Here is a 21092-nt window from a genome sequence, read left to right on the forward strand (position 1 = left end):
AGGTATTTAAATACTAAAGATTATATTTTAACTTAAAAGAATTCATCCCGAAAGGTGAAATTTAAGCAGTTTATTGGTGAGTAGCAGAGATAGTTTTAGAAGAGAAGGCATCCTGGTGCTTTTATAACCCTTATAACCATTCAAGGGCCATGCATTCAGTTCCATGATCCACACGATCCACACAAATGCACCCAGTCGAGGGAAATGTGGGGCTGAGATCTGTCCCTGCTGCTGATGATATTGGCAAATTGAAGTTCTCTTTTTTTCTAAATTAAATCAACATGTATATTGAGCCTATACTGTCTTCCACCTAGTATGTCATCATTACCCCAAATCCGTTTGTTCAAACTTTGTACAATTATCTGCAGAAGGAGATGGGGTGATAGTTTCTGCAGAACATCTGTGAATAGGATCCTGAGGGACTTTCACTAGCCTGAGATGACTAGTTTGTCCCAGAAGAGCATGGCAGATGTTGGGTGCTTAGAGAAATTCATTTAAGGTAGCAATCTGTGAAATGAGAAGGAGGCTGGTAAATGTATGAATAAACTCGATCTGAATCCTATACATACTGATCGATACTGTCAGGGAAGGGAGGACCAAACAGAGGTATAAAAGTATAAGATTTCCAGTTTAAAAAATAAACAAGAGACTAATTTCTCTCCACTCACCTTAACATAAAAAATTTTTTAGGAAGATTTTACTAATTATCTCAAACAAACAATAAATCATCCATCCCACAAAGGTGGGCTTTTATGATGCTCATACTCTTTCTATAGGAGGGTTTCCAGAAGGTGGATTCAGTGAATGAGCTGGATTCACCTTTGCTTTGCATCATGAATGGAGTTGCATTCAGACATCCTAGCACCTGAGCTTCAGGTGAGACTAGGCATTGTCTAACCTGTTGACCTGGCACATAGAAGGCACTCAGTTAACATTTCTGCATGTTAAATAAATGCTTCTTCTGATGCTGCTCTTTAGAGTAAAGAGTGGCTGGCTCTTTAGTCAATGACAGAGGCTTCATCTGCATCTGAATTGAACTCCACTAGGAGTGGTGCATTCTGGGAAATGGCCTCATTAGCCAGTGTCCTCTATGTCTCCCTCTGGGACTATAGAGCTGTCATCTCTGGCATTAGTGTGGAGAGAATCTCGGCCAGAACACCAGGTTGGGGCGAAAAGCGCTTTCTTCACCTTCATGCAGGACTAGTGGTGGCAAAGAATCAGAGAAAACAAAGAGGGACTCGCACATCTCCATGGATTCTTAAACTGAGGACCTAAAAATGCATTTTCACCTGTTGTTTCCCAGTAACACGAGAAAGGTGTTGGCAGGCAGCAAAAAATGTTCTTGGGCAGCAGTCCAGTTGGCCTCAAAATGCTATCAAGGAGGCATTTAAAAAGCTCTTTGCACAGACATGTCCAGAATATTGACCAGAAGAGAGAAGAAGCCCTCACTGAGCAATTTTCTCTCACATGTTCAAACCTCCCCTCAGCTGTGTGTTTGGCAGGGATCCCACAGAAATCGCAGCAGAAGCTATCAAGATAGCTTTTATGTAGACATCCTTCATTTTAATAATCCCCAAGTTTCAATAAAAACTATCTCTTTCCACTTCTACAGATGGCAGGAAGACTAGACAGCAGAATATGCTTTCTACAGACAGCTACTGATTCTTTTTCAGTATGTACCAAATACAGAAGGAATTCTTAACTACTTTTAAGTTATATAATGACAGAAAAAATAATAAATGGAGTACTTAGAAAACTAAACAATATTTTGTTATTAAAAAATATATAAGCTTGCAAGTTTGGAAAGTTAAAATCTTGAAAAGAGCTCTTTCTTCAGTTCTTTTCATTCCTAAATGACCCATTAGTCAATTCATTCATTAAAAATATTATTGAGCTCCAAATGAGTACCAGGAAGTTGGACAATAGGGATTTAGGATACAGAGAGCAAGGGGTAGGGAATAGATTTCATTTATTTATTTTCCTTCCACATGAAATTTATACCTTGAGGATGTCTTCAGGAAAATGTCATTCTTGAGTGCAAATGGGAAATTATGAGAAATGCAGTTGATAAGTTCTGTTTGCACATGGTCAGTCTTTCCCTTCTCCTTCCCTCACTGTAACTTGCTAGATGTATTCCATTTCTCTTCCAGGGACAAAGAAATAAAGTTGATCCCTCTTGTCTGTGACAATTAATTACTTATCTTGCTTTGGATCTGCACTTGTAAGATGGGTATTTAATTGGGCCCAGCCTTCAAAGAACTCAAGGTTATCTTCATGGTAAACCCCACAAGGGAATACAATATATTACCTTCAAAATATCTTAGACACAGCCTTAGCTTTCTTTTTTAAAGTTGTCTTTACTCAAATGGTTAATCATTTCTTCTAGATCATTAAGAAAATATTATTATTATGAGGTTGTAAGGGCATTTTCATTGCTTTTTTATCATTTACAATCCCGTTAGCTTCGAAAGTGATTTGAGGCTGCTTAAAATAGAAACGATATATGTCGCATAGTTTTTCAAATAGAAAAACATGAAGAAGTATGGGAAGCTTTATTATAGTCCCTGTTACTTCTTTCTTAGAAGTCATATAAAAAATCCTGCAATGCTAAGGCACAGCAAGCTTTTGTTCTACATTAGAATTTCCTTCTGAAAGTCCTATTTTCCTGCCCTATGTTGAAATTGCCCTCATACTAACATTAACTGAGGATTTATCATGGGCCAGGCGCTATCCAGTACTTCACAAGCATTTTAGCTTGTCTAGTTCCTGAACATATCATATAGGGTGTATTACCTGAACTTCATTTTAAATACAAGGAAATGAAGTTTGGAGCTTAAGTAGCTTGCTTGAAGTCTAGTGAATTGCAGAGAGAATTCCAATCCAGGCAGGTCTGATGGTCTCCAGAGTACTTCATCACTAGTGAATATTTATAAATAATGGGTCATATGCCATTTGTGGATCATGAGGTCAGTTTAGTGGCTTGTGATCAAGTAAATAAGACAGAATAATAATGATCAGAGTATATCCCACAAAGTAAAAGGCAAGTTATATTTCAAGAAATTTTGTTTTCAGTGTATGTCTGTTTTTATGCTGGATTGTGATATAAAATATATGTCTGTGAGTTGCTATCATAAAAAATTTCAAAGCTGCTGCACTAAGATATATTGACTCTCAGTCATTCATGTTCCAAATACAGGAGAACTGCTGGTTTTTTAAATAAATCTGTCCTCTACAGAAATGTTTACAAGAAAGAAGAGAGTTAAAAATCTATGACTCAGTATGCCTCTCCCTATGTGAATAGGCTTAACAAACTAACTCCCAGAACTGTGCAGTAGAATTTTCCTAAAATAGTCAGACCTGACTGGTCTTATGTCAAGTTGCTAATAGTAAATCACTCATCTACCCTACAGCAATAACAGAACAAATATTTTTTGCTTTGGTAAGAACAAAAATCTAATGGGTAGAAAAGCATCCAAGGGCCACCTTCTCCATCAAAGGAAGGTATAGCAGATGGAGCAGCAGCAGTTTCTAGAATAGAGTGTGCATTGGTCTGTCCAGCCATCCCCAAGAAAGACCAGGCTCTCGTGTGTGTGTGGGTGTTCATTATTTTTTAAAAGGAAGTGAAAATTAGACAAATTGAGTATAAACAATTCAAAATATAATGTGTTTTCTAAGATGTTAAACTATTCTCTATGAACTTCCCGCCTACAAAAGACAATTTAGTTCTCATTATCCTCTTTCCTCATACAAATATTTGAATCATCCCCTGATGTCAGAGGTCCACTGATAAATACTGTGTTATAAAGATATCAATTAAAACAGGAAGCTGCACTTCAAGGGATGTCAGTCCTCTGTGAGGACGAATTCAAACTAGTCTTATTCAGGGAATGTAGGAGAAGACAAGAGATGAATAGTGGCTAGGTTGAATGAAAAAATGAAGAAAGGAATATAACTAACTTTGATAAAATTACTCTGTGGATAGGATGACCAAAAACGTTCCAGAAATTTATATGTAAGAGACATTCTTTGAGTTGTGAAAGCATACTTTCCAGAAAATAAAGAGGTGTTTTTCGCAAATACCCTAGTAAAATTGTGGAAGTCATGTATATATTTTTAAAGGAATGCAAGGTGAAACTGCACAGAAATTGACCAAAAGGGAGCCATGCAACACACTCATGCATGACTATCATTCATTTTCACTAATCGAAGGGAGCGAGGAGTGTTAGCAATGTGCTCCTAATCCTGCCACTGAAGGTTGGCATCATGGCCAGGGGTTCCCTTGGGTTGGTGATAAGATGTTTTTTAACATAGCAGAAGGATAGAGAACAAATCTTCTGTGACTTTCCAAATCAATTAGTTCATTTAACTTCCTTACACCTGAAACACAAAGGACAGTATCACCCATACATAAACTAGTTGAAGGATAACTGAGATAAACCACTTGTGCAAATGGCCTGGGGCACAGTAAGCTCAATGAGTGTTAGATGCTATTACTTATTATTATTTCTCCTTATTCAAATGTGGCTCTAGATTTTTTCTAATTTACACTAAAACTGTCCTTTTGCTTATATATTTTTATTACGTCACCTCAAATTCTTCTCATAAAAGAGTAATAAGTAAATAAATCCACTTATTTAATTCTGTTAGCTCATGGCTCTACCTTTGTATTTCCAACAGTGGACAGAAAACCCTTTGATTTCACATGAAAGTAAGACAATTACTTTGGTTTTGTTTACTATTGCCTTCCTGAAATTAGTTCAAAATGAACCTTGATCCCATTGTTGGTATAGCTGGTGTTAGACATGACCATGATTTAGTTTAGAATGTCATAATTAAGAATATTATTCAAAGAAATTGTGCACTATGAATAATGCCAGACAAACTCAACTCACAGGGTTCCTGTGAAAATTAAAAGGGATGCCATGAAAAGAGTTTGTCCATATTAACACTTCCTATTACATGAGATTTGTGTCCCTTCTTTCACACAGATTTTTCGCTGACTGAGGGTAGTACAATCACTCCTTTGTGCCAAAAAGGATACTTTCCCTGTGGGAATCTTACCAAGTGCTTACCCCGTGCTTTTCACTGTGATGGCGTGGATGACTGCGGGAATGGGGCTGATGAGGACAACTGTGGTGAGTCTCCTGCTCAGTTCCAGATGTGCACCTCCCCTGTGAACAGCCTCAAACTGCATGGACCAAATAATAATTGTCATGAAAGGGAAGAGAGGAATTGTTATTCTATATGGAATCCTATTGTAACATGGATAATTGCTTCCCAATTTATTTGTGATGATGACTAGAATTGTCACAGGTAGAGGTTGTGTGAATCAGAAATACAAAACTGATAAAAATAGAAATCATATTTTGAAATCTACTTGGATGTCCATATTCTAATTTTTAAATGTCTTCCTATGACTACTTTTTTTGGCTTGGTAATTTAGTTCAGCTGCAAGAATACCCATAAAGTGTGAATGGGCTCTGCCTAGAGAATTGATTGGTTGAGCAGACCTCTGCTGAATGCCCACAATGTGCCAGGTGCTATTCAACTCACCTGGACAGAGCAGGCTCAAGGGAGAGAAGGTTCTACCCTCATGAAGTTCACTTGGACCTGCGAACAAGGAAGACAATAAATCTGTACATAAATAAACCAGATGTATTTAAATATTAAGATTTATTTAAATACTAAAGATTTCAGAGAGTGATAAGTGTCATAAAGAATAGAAAACAAAATAATGAAATAGAAAATGACCTGAAAGGAAGACTATTTTAAAGATGCAACCAGAGAAAACATCTCTGAGATGCTAACATTTGAATTGAGAACCAAACCATGAAAGGTTATGAAGGAACAGAGTTGCAGACAAAACAGCAAGTGCAAAGACCCTGAGGCTCAATGAAACATGAAAATGTGTTTGTGGGTTGGAAAAGCCAGTATGGCTTGAGCAGAGTGAACAAGGGTATAGGAGGTGAAGAGGTAAGCAGAGGCCAGATCACCAAAAGTCTTACAGGCCATTTCAGACATGTATGTTGGGAAAGTATATATTGTCTAAAATAACCTGTATATTTTTACTTGAAGAAGTTAATGCCAGGTTGACATGTCTAGTCAATGAGTGAGCAGACACTAGAACCCAGATTTCCTGAATCTGAGAGAATCTTGTGTGTTTTCTAACACACAGAGCTGCAATTTTTTGGTACTGCCCATCTAGCAATCAAAGTGAGACAGCATTGTCCAGGAATGCCAGGCATCTGTCTCTAGAATCTGCTTTCCTGCCCCTGAGTATTCATGCATGGGTCCCCCTCATGGAAACTTCTGCCTTCACATCCTGTGAATCATTCATGCTTATCCTTAGGATGCAGTACAGGTCACCTTCTCCCCTGAGAAGCTTGGCTTCCCTGGCCCCACTTCCCCACCCTGAAGCTCTCCCACCAGTCTAAGATAAACACCTTATCTCTCTGTTGCCATAGCATCCTGGCTGTAGCTGTATGGTTGTACTAAGGACTGCTTTGTCTTTTCACTGTACTTCTTTCACTAGACGTGAACTTCTTGAAAAAGTTCTTTTTGTGTTATTTGTCTTGGTGTCATCAGAGCCTAAGACAGTAGAGTATACAGTAGGTGCTCAATCATGGCTCAGTAATGAGGGCAGCTGTCCGGATGCCAATGGGCAAGTCAATCAAATTCTTGGCATTACCTTCTCACTGCATGGGAATCAGAGAGCCTGCATGTTTATCTACCTCATGAGGATGTTCTGAATGCAAATTAAAAATAATTCATGTGAAGGCATCAAATAGAATAATTTTAAAAACCATTGTGGGTATTAATAAGAAATAGAAACAAATTAAAGATTTCAGGGATCAAAGGGCACCTGTGGGCAACTATTTAAATTTACTTTTCTATTTGTATGAACTTCAGTATCATACATTATAATACGTATCTTGCCATTTTAATAGCATAAATTAAGGTAATGATACTTCAAAATCAGACCTCCTTTTCAAAAAGAGTAAAATTTTTTGCAGAAAAAGAAGGAAATTTAGCAAATAAGCAGGTTATATCCTCTGACAAATTGAGAAAATATTATTCCATCTATAGGACTAGATAATCTTTATTAAAAGGAACTTTGCTTTTGCTTTATTAAGGGCAGGTGACACATATTTTATTAGTCATTACATCTATCAAGTATGTATCTACATATATATATGCAGCAGTATGCATATGACAAAACAATTCAGATTGTATTTTCTTCTGAGGACTTCAAAATTAAGATGAAACATTTAAACTGTCAGCCTTAGAAACAAGTAATATTTTTCAAGATGGATATATGTATGTAAAACGATTATCTATTTCCATTATGCATTTTCTGATACATACATTTGAAATATTTATAACCGCAAAAAAGGGAAAAAAATCTAAATCTTTGCCTAGCTTTTTCTCCCTTACCATCAATGTTATCATTCAATTACTTAAACAAATTTTAATTGATTTCATTATCAAATTTTTATACTTTTGTTTTGTAATTTGATATTTGATTTATAGAATAACTGACCCATATTCATCACCATTTCACAGGAGACACTAGTGGATGGGCGACTATATTTGGCACAGTCCATGGAAATGCTAATAATGTGGCATTAACACAGGAGTGCTGTAAGTGGTATTGATTCAAAGACTCAGTATCAGCTTTGCGAGCAACATGATTTGTGGTGCATGGATTTATATGGGTAGGGTGATAAATTCCCTTTAGAATTTCAATTTCAGTTCAATGTATTTCAGTGGTCAATTGATCTGTTGTCTGCCGTGGGACTGAAGAGTTGGAAGAAAACAGCATACTCCATTCATACTCATTTATGTATTTATGTATTAGCCTGTGATTGCAAGAATATAGAGATATTGAATAATTATGACAAATAATAAAGATCTTTTTCCCTTTCATTAATTTATTCCATAAAGATATTGAGTACCAACTACTTTCCAGCCCCCATGTTAAAGACTGATAATGATAAGCAAGATGTGGCCTCAACTCACAAATACTACACACTGTAGCAGGAAAGACAAATCCTCATGGAAGCAGGGATGGTACAATACAATGCTGAGCTGGAGGATGATGTTTGCTCAAGGGAATGTGGAAGCCCATTGGAAGAAATGAAGGCTGTGTCAGGGGTGGGGAAAGATCCACAGAGAAAATGACTTTGAGATGGACGTAGAAAGTCCTGGGTGAGGGAAGAGGAGAAGATAACAGGATGAGCAGGAAAGTAAGATCTTCAAAACACTGGGATAGGAAGGTGCAGAGCACCTCCCAATTGCCTTTCCCAGTGGTTCTGAGTGCATGAGGCAGAAGAGCTGGAGCTGGACCTAGAAGATGAGGCCCACAAAGGATTTGGGGGGCACACTTTGGACATTGGCCTCTATGCTGTAGGTAGAATCATGTCTTTATCTATACCTATATTACATACATATATATAATGTATACGTAGACATAATTAGGTAGGTACATGTGCAATTATATACAAATACTATTATGAACATATAATGCATATATATTAAACACTATATTAGCATTATATTATGCACTTTATAATACCAGTTTATAATTACCACTTATATGCTTTATTATACATGCACTGTTATATCACATATAAAAATTAGAAATTAAAAAGATTAAAAATAAATATAACTGAAAGTTCTAATATTTTCTTCCTGAACTACAATAGGTCATCTTGTACACATCCCCATTATGGAGATCACTGCTGTACACAGTGGGCAACCACCAAAATTGTGGGCTTGTTTTCTTTTAATGAAGAGGAAGAAGCACATGATAAGAGGTGTTGGTGAGACTGGTTCTTCCACCAGGATTATAGCGAATGGATTAGAACAGTAGTTCTCAACCAATTGTCTGGAGACATTTGAGTTGTAATCACTTGTGGGTTGCTACTGGCATCTAGTGTGCAGAGGACAAGGATGCTGTTGAGCATCCTACCCTGCACAGGACAGCCCACCACAATGGAAAATGAGCTGACCCAAATGTCAACTTGCCAAGGTTGAGGAGAGAGACTGGTGAAAGAGATACTGATCATAATGTTTCCTACAATACTTAAAAATAATACTCAGAATCTGAGCTCAGAAAATATTAATGGAAAAAGTGAGACAGAGAGATGCAGGAAGCATTTCTGAAGAAGAATCCAGAGCTTGAGGGTATGATTGACTTGCAAGAGAGGGATCTATGTTCACATAGTTAGCTTAGGCAACAGGTTCAGCTTGGACTACATGGAATTCTTTATTGGTAAATAAGAATTTCAAACCCCAGGTCTTCAATCTAATAATGTAACCACTATTTTTAATGTCAATAAGCATTGAAGTAAGCATTTTGAACTTATCTTTAAGATCTAATCTAAAGTTATCTTTATCTTATCTTTATAAGCATAAACTTATAAACAACATAGAATATTTTCCAGAGCTTTATACACTACAATGCATCTTTTGAATTAAGCAGGTACTCAATAACCAAAATTCAGTGAAACTGATTTTCTTAAAGTTTGGATAAAAGTGATTTAAAGGAAGCAATTAGAAAGAACATATAAAGACTTAAATAAGTAATAGTAAATACAAAAATTAGAAAACAATTCTCATATTCTTAGCTCCTTCAAAACAAATACTTACAGGATCGGGGCAAAATCAAGTGTTTCATAAATATTGCTTCTCTCTCTCTCTCTCTCTCTCTCTCTCTCACACACACACACACACACACACACACAGATTGTCCCATGGGTCAACTTGGCCTGGTTTCTCCAAAGATTTCTCACTCCTTTTATATACCATTATCTTAATAATTATGTAAATTTCTTCCCAGTAAATTTTCTGAAGTTTTTTCTTCTTCTGAACGTTTCCGACAGATGGATCTTTGGTTTTCCCACCTTTATAGCTTCTCTACAATTTTTATCTTCCACTATAACTTAAGAGTAATGAAAAACAAAGAATCAAAAGAAGGAATCTGACTTGGTTGATTTCAATCAGGCCAATGGACGCTACAGCAGAACCTGCATCTCTCTCTTCTCCCAGCTCTAGAAGTTTGAAAGATGAAAAGAATGAAATTTCATTTTAATCAACAAGAATTTATTGAGCAACCTCTTTGTGTCATTCAATCCAATTAAATTGACTCAATTAGACCCATTACAGATTTACTCCATCATACTCATGTTTTCATTGAGGGAACTTAATCTTGCTCCACTGGAGGCTTTTGTGCCATTTATACCTTTCTGTGGTTTCTTTCTAATCACTTATTAAGTGCCTCTGAAATGACCACTGGAAGCTAGAACTGAGATGAAACACATTAGTCTCTATTTGACTAGGTGAAAATATTTTTTTCTTTTATTATGGGCCTGAATTAGTGCACCAAAGATGTAAATGTTATACATTCAATGAAGAGAGAACAATGTTATTAATTAGAGATAAAGTCACAATGAAAGAAAGGTGTTTTGTTCCCCAGTGAAATACTACTCTTTTGCTCCCTAGTTCTAAATCAGCATCCACAACCCTGTGACTGTAAAGGAACTGAACTGGAATGTATAAATGCTGACTTAAGGGCTGTACCAGTGATTTCCAGCAATACAACATTACTGTGAGTAGAATTCACATCTTGATGATATTTGCCTGTACAGTCATATGGAAACCATGTGGTCTAATCTAACCTTCCCTTGTTCTGTTTTATGTTACTTGTATATTAGCAAAATAATAGGAGTCCCCTTTAAACTGCCAGCCATCGGAGAATTCCTCATGCTTCTTCTCCAGGGAAAACAGATTTAAACAGTGAGTGTTAGATTAGCCTGGATATCATTTAGCTCACAAAAGTCTGTGATCTGGAGTGTTTATTTCCAGTTACTTTCCGGCTTATTGTTTTTACTGAACTGCCAGTACTGGACAACTAAAATGAAAAAAAAAAAAAAAAAAAGGAAGAGCACTAACTTATTCTATCTCATTTTAAATGGTGGTAATTGTCCAAGATTGCAAAGATATAAAAGACCTATGAAGCTGGCTGGCTGTATCATCACTGTGCAAGTTTTCCTGTAGTTGGCAAAAGTGTTTTGAGAGCCTCAAGATCTCATTCATTGGAGTATGAATGAGTTGATTAGGATTTTCCATTGGTTTGTGTGGGTTTTTTTGTTTTGTTTTGTTTGTGGTATTTTGTTAAATTACCCAGACAGTAAAGATGTTAAATCACCACAGACATTCCAGTCTATGATACTAACCACTCAAACTTGTCAAATGTTTGCAAAGTGCTTTAATTTGGCCTCATGGACTTCTCATCTCACACGAGGAAGTTCTCAGTTACTACAGTCATTTTCAAATGTGTATTAAGTAGCATGGAGTAGCATTAAATATCCTGTTTCCAAGTATACACTTTCTAGGGAAAACTTTGGTTGGTCATTAAACCCATAATGAAGTCTGCTTTACCTGTTATTTCAGGTCTCTTAAGAAAAACAAAATTCACAGTCTTCCAGATAAAGTTTTCACCAAATACACACAGCTTAAACAGATGTAAGTAGCTATTAAGTATTTTTATGAAGAAAGCCTTATGAAAACAAAATCCTGTTTTATTTAAGATGCCTTTTATCTTTAAGTAAAATGAAATATAAACTTGATAAACTTTATCATGAAATTTATTTTCCAAATGTAACTAAGATTAGGAAATTGAGCTTTGAAAACTAGCATATTATCTTTCCATTTCATAATTTAAAGTAGCTGAATTGGGGGCACCTGAGTGGCTCAGTCGGTTAAGCATCCGCCTTTGGCTCAAATCATGAGCCCTGCTTGGAGTCCCACATCAGGCTCCTGGCTCAGCTTCTCCCTCTCCCCCTTGCTCTTGCTCTCTCTCTCCCTCCCTCTCTCTCTCTTTCAAATAAATAAATAAAAATTTAAAAAATTATTTAAAGTAGCTGAATTGATTTTATTTAAATTATTTTTAGAGAACTAAATTGAAGTTGAGATCAGGTATCTCAATAAGAAAACACATAGTTCCATGTTATTTTCCAAGATTATTCTGGAAAATGACCTTGTAGATTCAGAGGCACTAGATGAATTTTTTTAATTTAAAGAGGAATGTTAGTAAAGAATGATCAGATCATTTAAAACACATAATGATAGAATACAGACTATCTCCCAGGATAATAGGAACAAAATCATAATCTTAGTGAAATCAGTTATATTAGTATATTTGAGGAAAGAAAATATTAATAAATAGGGCATAGTCGGCAGTGAAGATATAGTAGTCAATGAGAAACAAAGCACCAAGATGTTTCCAGTATCTTCCAAGAAAGAAAACCAGGATCTGGGAAATGTAATCCCCATAGACATCTCTACTGGGGACAACAGGGATAGATTGTTAATTTCCACCATAAACTTGCATGAACTATTTTTTGATGGAGATTACCTTTGCTTTGATTCCCTGTTCACCAAACAACATTATGATGACTTCATTAACTTCCAAAATTATTCATACTGAGGTATTTGGTCAGTTATCTTGGATAGGGTATAAGAACATTCTTATTGGTGAAATTAGATACCTCTTTTTTTAAATAAAGAAATTGATAATATTCAACCTCTTGTGAATTTGGTTACTGTTTGTCAGTTCCTCTGAGCCTAGTCACTCTGGGATATTGAAGAGATCAATTCTCTATACTTGCCAAGACAATCATTAGACTAGATTTAAAAATTAACAAGGTAATGTTGTAAGGCCCCTTGGCAGTACAGTCATATTATTTTATCCTTCAGTCTTCAGCATAGAAAGTTTCTAGAAATGTAAAATATGTTAAAATGTAGAATATAAAACATATTAAAAGGAATAAAAATAACCTAATCTTTTGCTGATCTTGGACAGACATATTTGGGTTGAAATGCCATCTACAATTCTATGCTGTTTATGAATTTAGGTATAGATTTTCTCATACAAGAAAAGAAGTCACTGAAGGAAGTCCATTAGTGAAGTGGAATCTTATGTGAACATAGATAATCTCATGCCTTGGTTTGATGATAGCCTTTGTAAATATCATCTTATATCTCTGTAAATACCATCCTGGAGCATGTGATCACGTTGACATCGTCACAAGGGAGTCACTCTGCACTGACTCTGGGTTTCCAGATTCCTCTAGAGAGGGAATCCTAACTATATTGCTGTTAATCTTACTGGAAATTCTTAGAATCACCACATGTTCATTCTATGAATCAATATTGTGCTTGCACTGCCTGAATAATGCTCAAGAGAGGAAAAATAACACCAGTGGAAAGGAAAAGAAAGGGGCTCATGTTGTAGAGTACCTGTTTCAATTCTATTATCTAGAATCATTGAAACTTTATGAATTTTTTAATTAAATTTTATTATTATTTCTGGGGCAACTTAAGTCTGCAGTGGTTAAATGATTAAACTAAGATCTACAACCAAGAAGTGGAAGAGCCAGAATTAGAGCCCCTATCTTCTGATGCCCAATCTAGTGTTTATTTTATAATAATCCGGAACTAAAGATGGAAAGAAATCATTCTAGCATCAGACTAAATAGTGACCTAGCCCATGCAGAACTCCCTTTTCTACAATTTGTCCTCTAATTTGGGACAAGTTGACTGGGGAAGGCAGAGAGATCACCGGAAGATCAAACAAAGAAGAGTTAAATTTCAACTACTCAGACCAAGTCTTTCTGTGGACCGTTAATCTATGTCAATATTTATCTCTTGTAGCATCAGCTAGCCCACCTAAGGGAAGAATATGGGATCACTACTTTTGATAATTCAGGCCCCAATATTTCCTAGTGAAATAAAATAGGAACTAACCTTAGTTGCCCAGAGCAGCTGGAAAATTCTTCAAGTAAATGTTCACTTCTACTTCATCTGAGAAAACCTAGATGCCACATCATCACCCAGCAGAGGCTCTCCTCATGCAAGCTGCTCTTTGATGCTTTCTAGGCAGGTTGATTCTCCTAGAGACCCAGAGAAAAGAGATAAGGAGACTCTCCTCAATAAACACTAAGTATCTATTATACACAAAGTACAGCACAATTCCTTGAATACACTCAATCAGCCTTCCACATAACTTTTGGATATTTAAAGCTGGCTGTTTCACTCTTCATGTTCTGCAAGTCTCTTTGAGCAGAATTCTCCCCCAAAATGACTTGGTTTCATATCTGATCTTCATTCTGGTCACACTAATCTGTGCGCATTCACCTACATTTGCCTTGTATGCAGTATCTAGAATAAATGTAATACCATTACTGTGACATGACCAGAGCAAGGCAGGAGAAAGCTAGCAATATTTCCTTTCTAAATTATATGCTTTAAGCTTATATTTGCTTTTCTGGTGGCTACTCAGTGATCATACCTCTAAAATTCCCAATCCCTTGCCATAGGTATGTCTGTTAAGTGATGGCTATTCAATCCTGCATTTGTGCACTTGGCATTTGAGAGCTCATTGTGGGTTGATAAATTTTTCCCTATTCAGTTTCATCCTGTTAGAATAAGATTTTCTTATCAGACTGTGAAGAACTTTTTGGAAAATTCAACATATTCACTATTCCTCCCAACAGTCTGTCATCTGAAAATTAGATGAACCGCCTTTACCCAAATTATGAAGTAAAATGTTGAAGAAAACAGTGACAAATACTCTTTCCTAAGCCCTTCATCTCCATCCTTCAAATAATGTGCATTGTTCTTTATTTTGTCCATTAAAACATCATAAAACCATTTGATCAATGCCTGGTAGACGTAAAAGCAATGTCAGCCACAGGTTTGTGTTGGACTGATCAGTTTTTCAAAGAAGAAAATCAATCTGGTCTGACACACCCTGATTCTCGTGTAGCACCCAGTTCACTTTCTCTTTGAGGTATTAACAGCTGGTATGCTAAATAGCATGTTCTGTGATCTTGCCTAGAACCAACATCAAGCTTATCCTTCTATGCGCTGAGATATAGCCTAAGAGAGCACTGAATCTAACTTTGAGTGAGTCTGTGGTCTACAAAGCTTTAAATATTAGTGAACTGAGGTCATTTAGGTATCCTGAAAAATGAATTCATAAATCAAAATGAAATTTTAGTTGCCAGATGAATAAATATTGTTCAACTTATCTGAATGCTTTCACTCTTGACCAGATTACTCATTTTAATAATTTTTTAAAATGTCAAGACTTTCTAACGTTGGGGGAAGAAATTTAAGATGAACTTTCAGAGAAATAAAATATAATTTATAACACTGACTAAAATACTTTATCACCACTACAATGAAAATCAACAGCAATTCCCCTCCCCATTGTAACATAAACCTTATATAAATTAGAAATTCCTTCTTAAACATGGCTTTTGTTCAAGGCAATCATTGGCAACAAAATGTAGCTCAAGGAGTTGCCTGGCTCATGAATACAAAATGTTGCATTAAAAAATAGCCTATAAACATGCATATCATTAAAGCATTTATTTGCTTTAGTTTCAGGTACATAAATTCCTGGCGTTTCTGCTTGAAAAGTCCTGACAGCTGAAACAGCAGGAATTCATGAACCAGTAAGTTATTCTTAGAAAAGCCATTCAATATAAAGTATATTAAATGGGCTCATATCTCAGCTCTGTATGAAAAGAGGACACCACTTGCCAAATTGTCATGTTTCCAGATTTCCCCCCAATATTCACCAAGTTTTTATTCTGTAAAGAAGAAAGCAGATACCTCAAGATCAAGCCTAAGCTTGATCTAACTAGCCTAAGTCTGAAACAGAGGACTTGGGACTCCAGTTCTCTGTAGGGTGCCAGGAAGCTGAAGCCAAATCAGAAGACTAGAGGCTCTTCATTATTTAAGGAGTTGGAGTCTTAACTTGTGTCAGGGAAGGCAAATAAGCTATACATGTCCAATGAGTCATACAGATTGAAAGCACAAAGTCAAACTCACAATCTATGACTGCCTATCTCTTCAAGATTGACAATGTGTAGGTAAAATGTATATTGCATTTTTGAATTCATTATCGTGAATAAAATATAAATAGCACAAGTTAGGTAGTAAATCTTATATTTAAGAGGAACTTCAATATACCTATATTCTTTTCTATTTTCATTTACTATTGTAACATAATTCACTATATCAGTTTTCATTACATCACTCAAGGGCTCTGAAATCCTAAAAGATATTATCTATATAGATATTGATCTATATGGATTCATTCTATTCATAGCAGAACTTTAAAACCCGAAGCACAATTTATGCTGCGGTGGGAAGCATCTCCTCACAGACATGGTGCAGGAGGAGAAGGGTTGGAAAGTCATGAGGTCTCCGCGGGTTTCAAGTCTACTTTGTAGGGTTGAAACTGATGTTTTGTGTATCTATGGAGACAATGCATGTGCTCTGTCATACCAACATTTTCCACTTGGTGGTACACAGAGAAAATGAGAATATTTGTTTAACACTTAGGGTAATAGATGGGTTAGCAGATAACTGGGAGCTGATCTCGGCTTTGCCTAGCTACCTGAATGACTAAGGCCTTCCATATGCACACCTATAATGCCTTCAGGACTCAAAGCTGGGAAGCTTTGCTAGAGAATAGTTATGGTATAATAAAATTCAGAGTACAGTCAGATGCCAAAGGAGCACATGTTCTAGGAATAGTTTCCCAGTGAAGTATCATAACATTAAGAAAGTGTTGTGTAAGATTTTAGGAACCACATCAAATAAAAATAAGAGCAAGGGAAATCATTCAAAAGACTATGTAGTCATTAATTACTATTATTTTAGCAAACATTTCCTGTTCCTAAATACCTTTAGATAATATGAATTCAAGGCTAACCTCCTGTTGTATAATAAGCACAGGAAATGGAAATTATTTTCTTAGTTACTCCCAACAGTGCTGTTATTGAATAATACTATATTGCTAAATTGCTTCAGTTAAGTAAATCAAGAGCTGTGTGTTGAAGTTAATGTACTAGCCTGGGTCAACTACTTATGCCATTTGTGACCTTGAGCACCTTGCTAACTCCCTTTGTACTTCTCACTCTGCATTTCAAAATAGAAAAGAATAAGACTTGCCCTCTCCTTTTTCAATGGGAATAGAATGAAGAGAAATGGGGAATTAAAGTTGGAACTCTGTGCTGAAAGAATAAAGCTCAACAGTGAGAGACTGGCTAGTCTCCCATAGGGGGCATCTCCTGCAAGTCAGAATAAGAAAGCTGCAAAACAAGACCACTTCCCTCCTCAAACTCATCACACATGAGCTCAGCAGTGCACGCCGGAGATCCCCGAATCTCACTGCATAAGTGCTAGTGGGACAGAAGTACTGGTTAGGTTCACAGCCATCTGTCATGGGCAACGCCTCTACTGCCCAACATAAGAATAAGACTTGGGACTTTACAAGTCAGTTTTACAAACTCTCTTTAGATGAAGAAAGTGGAGACCACATTCAACGACTTGATAAAATACCTAAACCATAATCATATGACTCTTCTATCTTATTCCTACCAGATTTCTTCAGCATAATTGTATTACACACATATCCAGGAAAGCATTTTTTGGATTACATAATCTGCAAATATTGTGAGTAACTTCTTTATGATTATGAGTACAATTTTAAGTACAGATTAAAAGGGTAGAATGGTCCTTTTTGAAGGCTTGACTTGGCTATAGTGAAATGAGAGGAATTGGTTATCACGAAGTACTTAGTTATTATGCTAAAAGAATTATTAAAAGATTTCTAGTTTTACCAGAAGACAGTTATAAAGTTTCTCTTAAACCCTGTCTCCTCAAGTTTGGATCACTTCCACAATATTTTAGCTTTTTTTTTTTCTAACCCTTGCTAACTTACCTGTATATTTTCTTAAAATGCTAGTCTCCTAAGGATCTGACCAAAAAAGACAAAAGCAAAACCAAAATAAAACAAGAAACAAACAAACCTACCCTTACACTCTTAACAAAATATAACCTTCTAACACATTACTTTTGGCCATTTTACTGGTCCTGGTATTGTTGTTGCACACATTAGGCTTGTGGTTATCTTTATCTCCCCATCTTCTTATCCAGTTGAGTGCTTTCAGAAACAGATGTCCATACTCCATAATCATCAGCAGCTCATATTCTAATTATATGTGACTAAAATGGAGTATTGAGTTTGCCTAATTGACTTGTTCATGCTATTTATAGATATCTCAGCCACAACTGCATTACAACTCTCAGACCTGGAGTATTCAAAGACTTACATCAGCTAACTTGGCTGTAAGTATTCTAGCTTTTCCTTTCCCCACAAAAGATCAGTCTTGATGATATACATCAATGCTTACAGTTTCCATCTATTTATGTATCTTGTTTATTATATTAATTTTTCTGTCACATAATCTGGAGCATTTTAACCAAGCAATTCAGATAATGGCATGCCAAATGGTAGTTGTGTTCAAAGAAATAGGTGCCATGCTTTCTCAGGTAGTTTTTGGAGTCCATTCAGTGGACTTGCATATTTTGGGATGTTTAGCAGCATCTGTGGTCTCTACCCCATTAGATGCTGGTAGTATTGGTTCTCAGAGTTGTGACAACCAAAAATGTCTTGAAACATTCCCAGATGTTCCCTGGGGAAAAACTGTTCTCCATTAAAAACCACTGTCCTAGAAAGTAAGTTAAGGATTTTTTTTATTTCCAGAATATTCATTAAAAAGTCTGAAAATATGGTAGCTTGTGGTGTTTCATCACTGTCCAGGCTGAGCTACCATCTCCATACTGAGGGGTCTCACATCAGATATTTGTGTTTTCATCAGAAAAATGAACATTGGGCAGTTAGGAGGCTCTATATGTCAGTTTCCTCATTTTCTGTAGATTGGCCTGGCCTCATGGAAAAAGCCAGAACTTTTACTTCATCTAGATCCTGTGTATGCCGTGATCTTATGCTTAATATTTCAGGAAACTTTCTTAATCTTCCTAAGCTGCTTTTTTTCTCATCAGTAAATTACAATCATGGGTCCTTTATAGCACTATTGATAGAATTATATAAACTGCCACATGTAGAGCACCTGGCCTACAATGGGCACTCAATATCACTCCCTTCTTCAAATCTTACCCTCAGGGACCTCTGAGAGTAAGAGGAAATGGCACCTGGCTTCAAAGGCACAAGAAAACAGAAGGCATATTTCCCTTTAGTCTATTTCTTTCTAGGAAAATACCATATATAATTAGAAACATGACTTGAATATATGAATATTTTCATTCTTTCACTCTCAAAGCTTCTAATGAGTTTGTTTGTACAAACCTTATTAAATGCATCATTTAAGCAACATAAGAACAAAGAACCATTTGTGATTTCCTAAGTTTTTCATCATCCACTCTTCATTCAATCGTTAGGTCAAAGCATTCACTGAGCCCTATTCAGCCAACTAATTCAGCTTGTGCTGGATCCAAGTACCCAGAGGTGAATGGTGTGACTTGGGTCCTTAAGTCCAGCGGGAGGTGGATTCAGGCAGAGATAACAATGAGGACAGACCTCATAAGGGCTGAGAAAGGGGTGTTGGGAATGTGGAGAAAAGAGCCAGGGTGAAGGAAAGGCTGCCAGGGAAGAGGATGGGGGCCAAGTGTGGATGGGCAGGAAGGAGAATAGCAGGTGTTGGGAGAGACAGGATTGTCATGGGCCTCTTACTGTTTCTTGGTTTTATTTCACAAATGTTTCTAACATTGGAAATGTTTGTGATATGGTTTTTTCAGAATTCTAGATGACAATCCAATAACCAGAATTTCACAGCAGTTGTTTACTGGATTAAAGTCCTTGTTTTTCCTGTAAGTGTTCATCTACCTTTCAATACATCTGTCTATAAATTGCAATGACATCTAACACCAGATTACAAAAAGAGCTTTAAAAAAACTCTAGCCTGCCAACACATTTGTTAGTCAAAATCTTTCCTCTATATCCAGCCACAGTTACTGTTGTGACTTCCTGGCCACAACTCATGGTGTATGTTAAGCCTACTGATTGATTGCATTTTGATCTCCTTTAATTTCCTTTAATCCTAAGGCATGTTTTACTTTCAGTGGTTAACCAAAGATAGTATTCATTTTTATCTTCTAACTACATTTAAATCCATCAGAAGCTCCCGGGAGTTCAGCTCCAACTACATTTTTAACAGAGGGAAATGTGCCTTTGCCTAGTGAGAGTCACTAAAAATTCTAAAATCTTTGTCCTACCGACAGAGCTGTTCTCATAATTACATTCTCGCTGTTTATTAATACACTGGAATGATTTATCAGCAGGGGATTATTATGTTTCTTTATAGGTGATCGTATAGCATCATTATTTTTCCATTTGTCAAAAGGGACCACAATATCATAAATTAATCGTACAGCTTAACATGCTGATGGGTTGTTTCCTTTCCCCCGGTGCCCCTTGCTATCACTTCTTAGATTTAATGCAGTTTCCGATGCGGCCCTTTAATACTGGAAATGATTAATGTTTCTCTTAAGAAAAAACTTTGGATGTAGGATTCTAGAAATGATTGCAAATTTGAAGTTTACAAGGAAAATTACCATGAACTTCAAAATTATTGCTCAATAAATACTTTTGTTTCATCTTATAAAATTAAACTGTATAATATTTATTCCCAGGTTGTATATCGTACTTTTGTGTTCATAGTTTCCTTGACATCTGCTCCCTTATCCGTGCCATACACATAGCTAGAGACCATTTTGAAGAGGTAGTTATGTCTATATTCTTCACCCTGCTGTGTTGATTGTAGCATGCAAGTTTCCAAATTGTGGAAATAGTAAAAATGCTGTTCTTAAAGTGGCATCTCATTTTGTTTCTAATTAACATCTTCTTTGTGTAAAGGTCTATGGTTAATAACTACTTAGAAGCTCTTCCCAAACAGATGTGTGCCCAGATGCCTCAACTCAACTGGATGTGAGTATGCATTTAGGAGCTCATTTGTTCTTCATCCAGATGGAGAAAGCTAGACCTGAAGTTAATTCATGATTACATATAAAGCCCTTTGGCGATCTTCTTTCCAAAGCCCAAATCCAATTATTTTCTTTCCTGGTTGAAAAGAGAATTCCCATGGATTTGCAGTTCAGATTCACACTTGCCCCTTGATCACCCGAGTCCCACCACTTTCTATTTCTTCCTC

The 21092-nt window shown here is 36.3% G+C and overlaps 1 protein-coding gene across 1 annotated transcript in view; it reads left to right on the forward strand.

Moving 5' to 3' along the window:
- Positions 1–21092, forward strand: part of RXFP2 (relaxin family peptide receptor 2) — a 221413-nt gene that overhangs the window by 172283 nt on the left and 28038 nt on the right. The window contains exons 3-10 of the mRNA XM_072722115.1: positions 4989–5135; positions 7564–7641; positions 10504–10609; positions 11455–11526; positions 17464–17535; positions 18139–18210; positions 19681–19752; positions 20798–20869. Coding sequence (XP_072578216.1) covers positions 4989–5135; positions 7564–7641; positions 10504–10609; positions 11455–11526; positions 17464–17535; positions 18139–18210; positions 19681–19752; positions 20798–20869 — 691 coding nt within the window. The remainder of the gene's footprint in view (positions 1–4988; positions 5136–7563; positions 7642–10503; positions 10610–11454; positions 11527–17463; positions 17536–18138; positions 18211–19680; positions 19753–20797; positions 20870–21092) is intronic.

The sequence above is a fragment of the Vulpes vulpes genome, chromosome 9 (assembly GCF_048418805.1).
Source record: "Vulpes vulpes isolate BD-2025 chromosome 9, VulVul3, whole genome shotgun sequence".
Lineage (NCBI taxonomy): Eukaryota > Metazoa > Chordata > Mammalia > Carnivora > Canidae > Vulpes > Vulpes vulpes.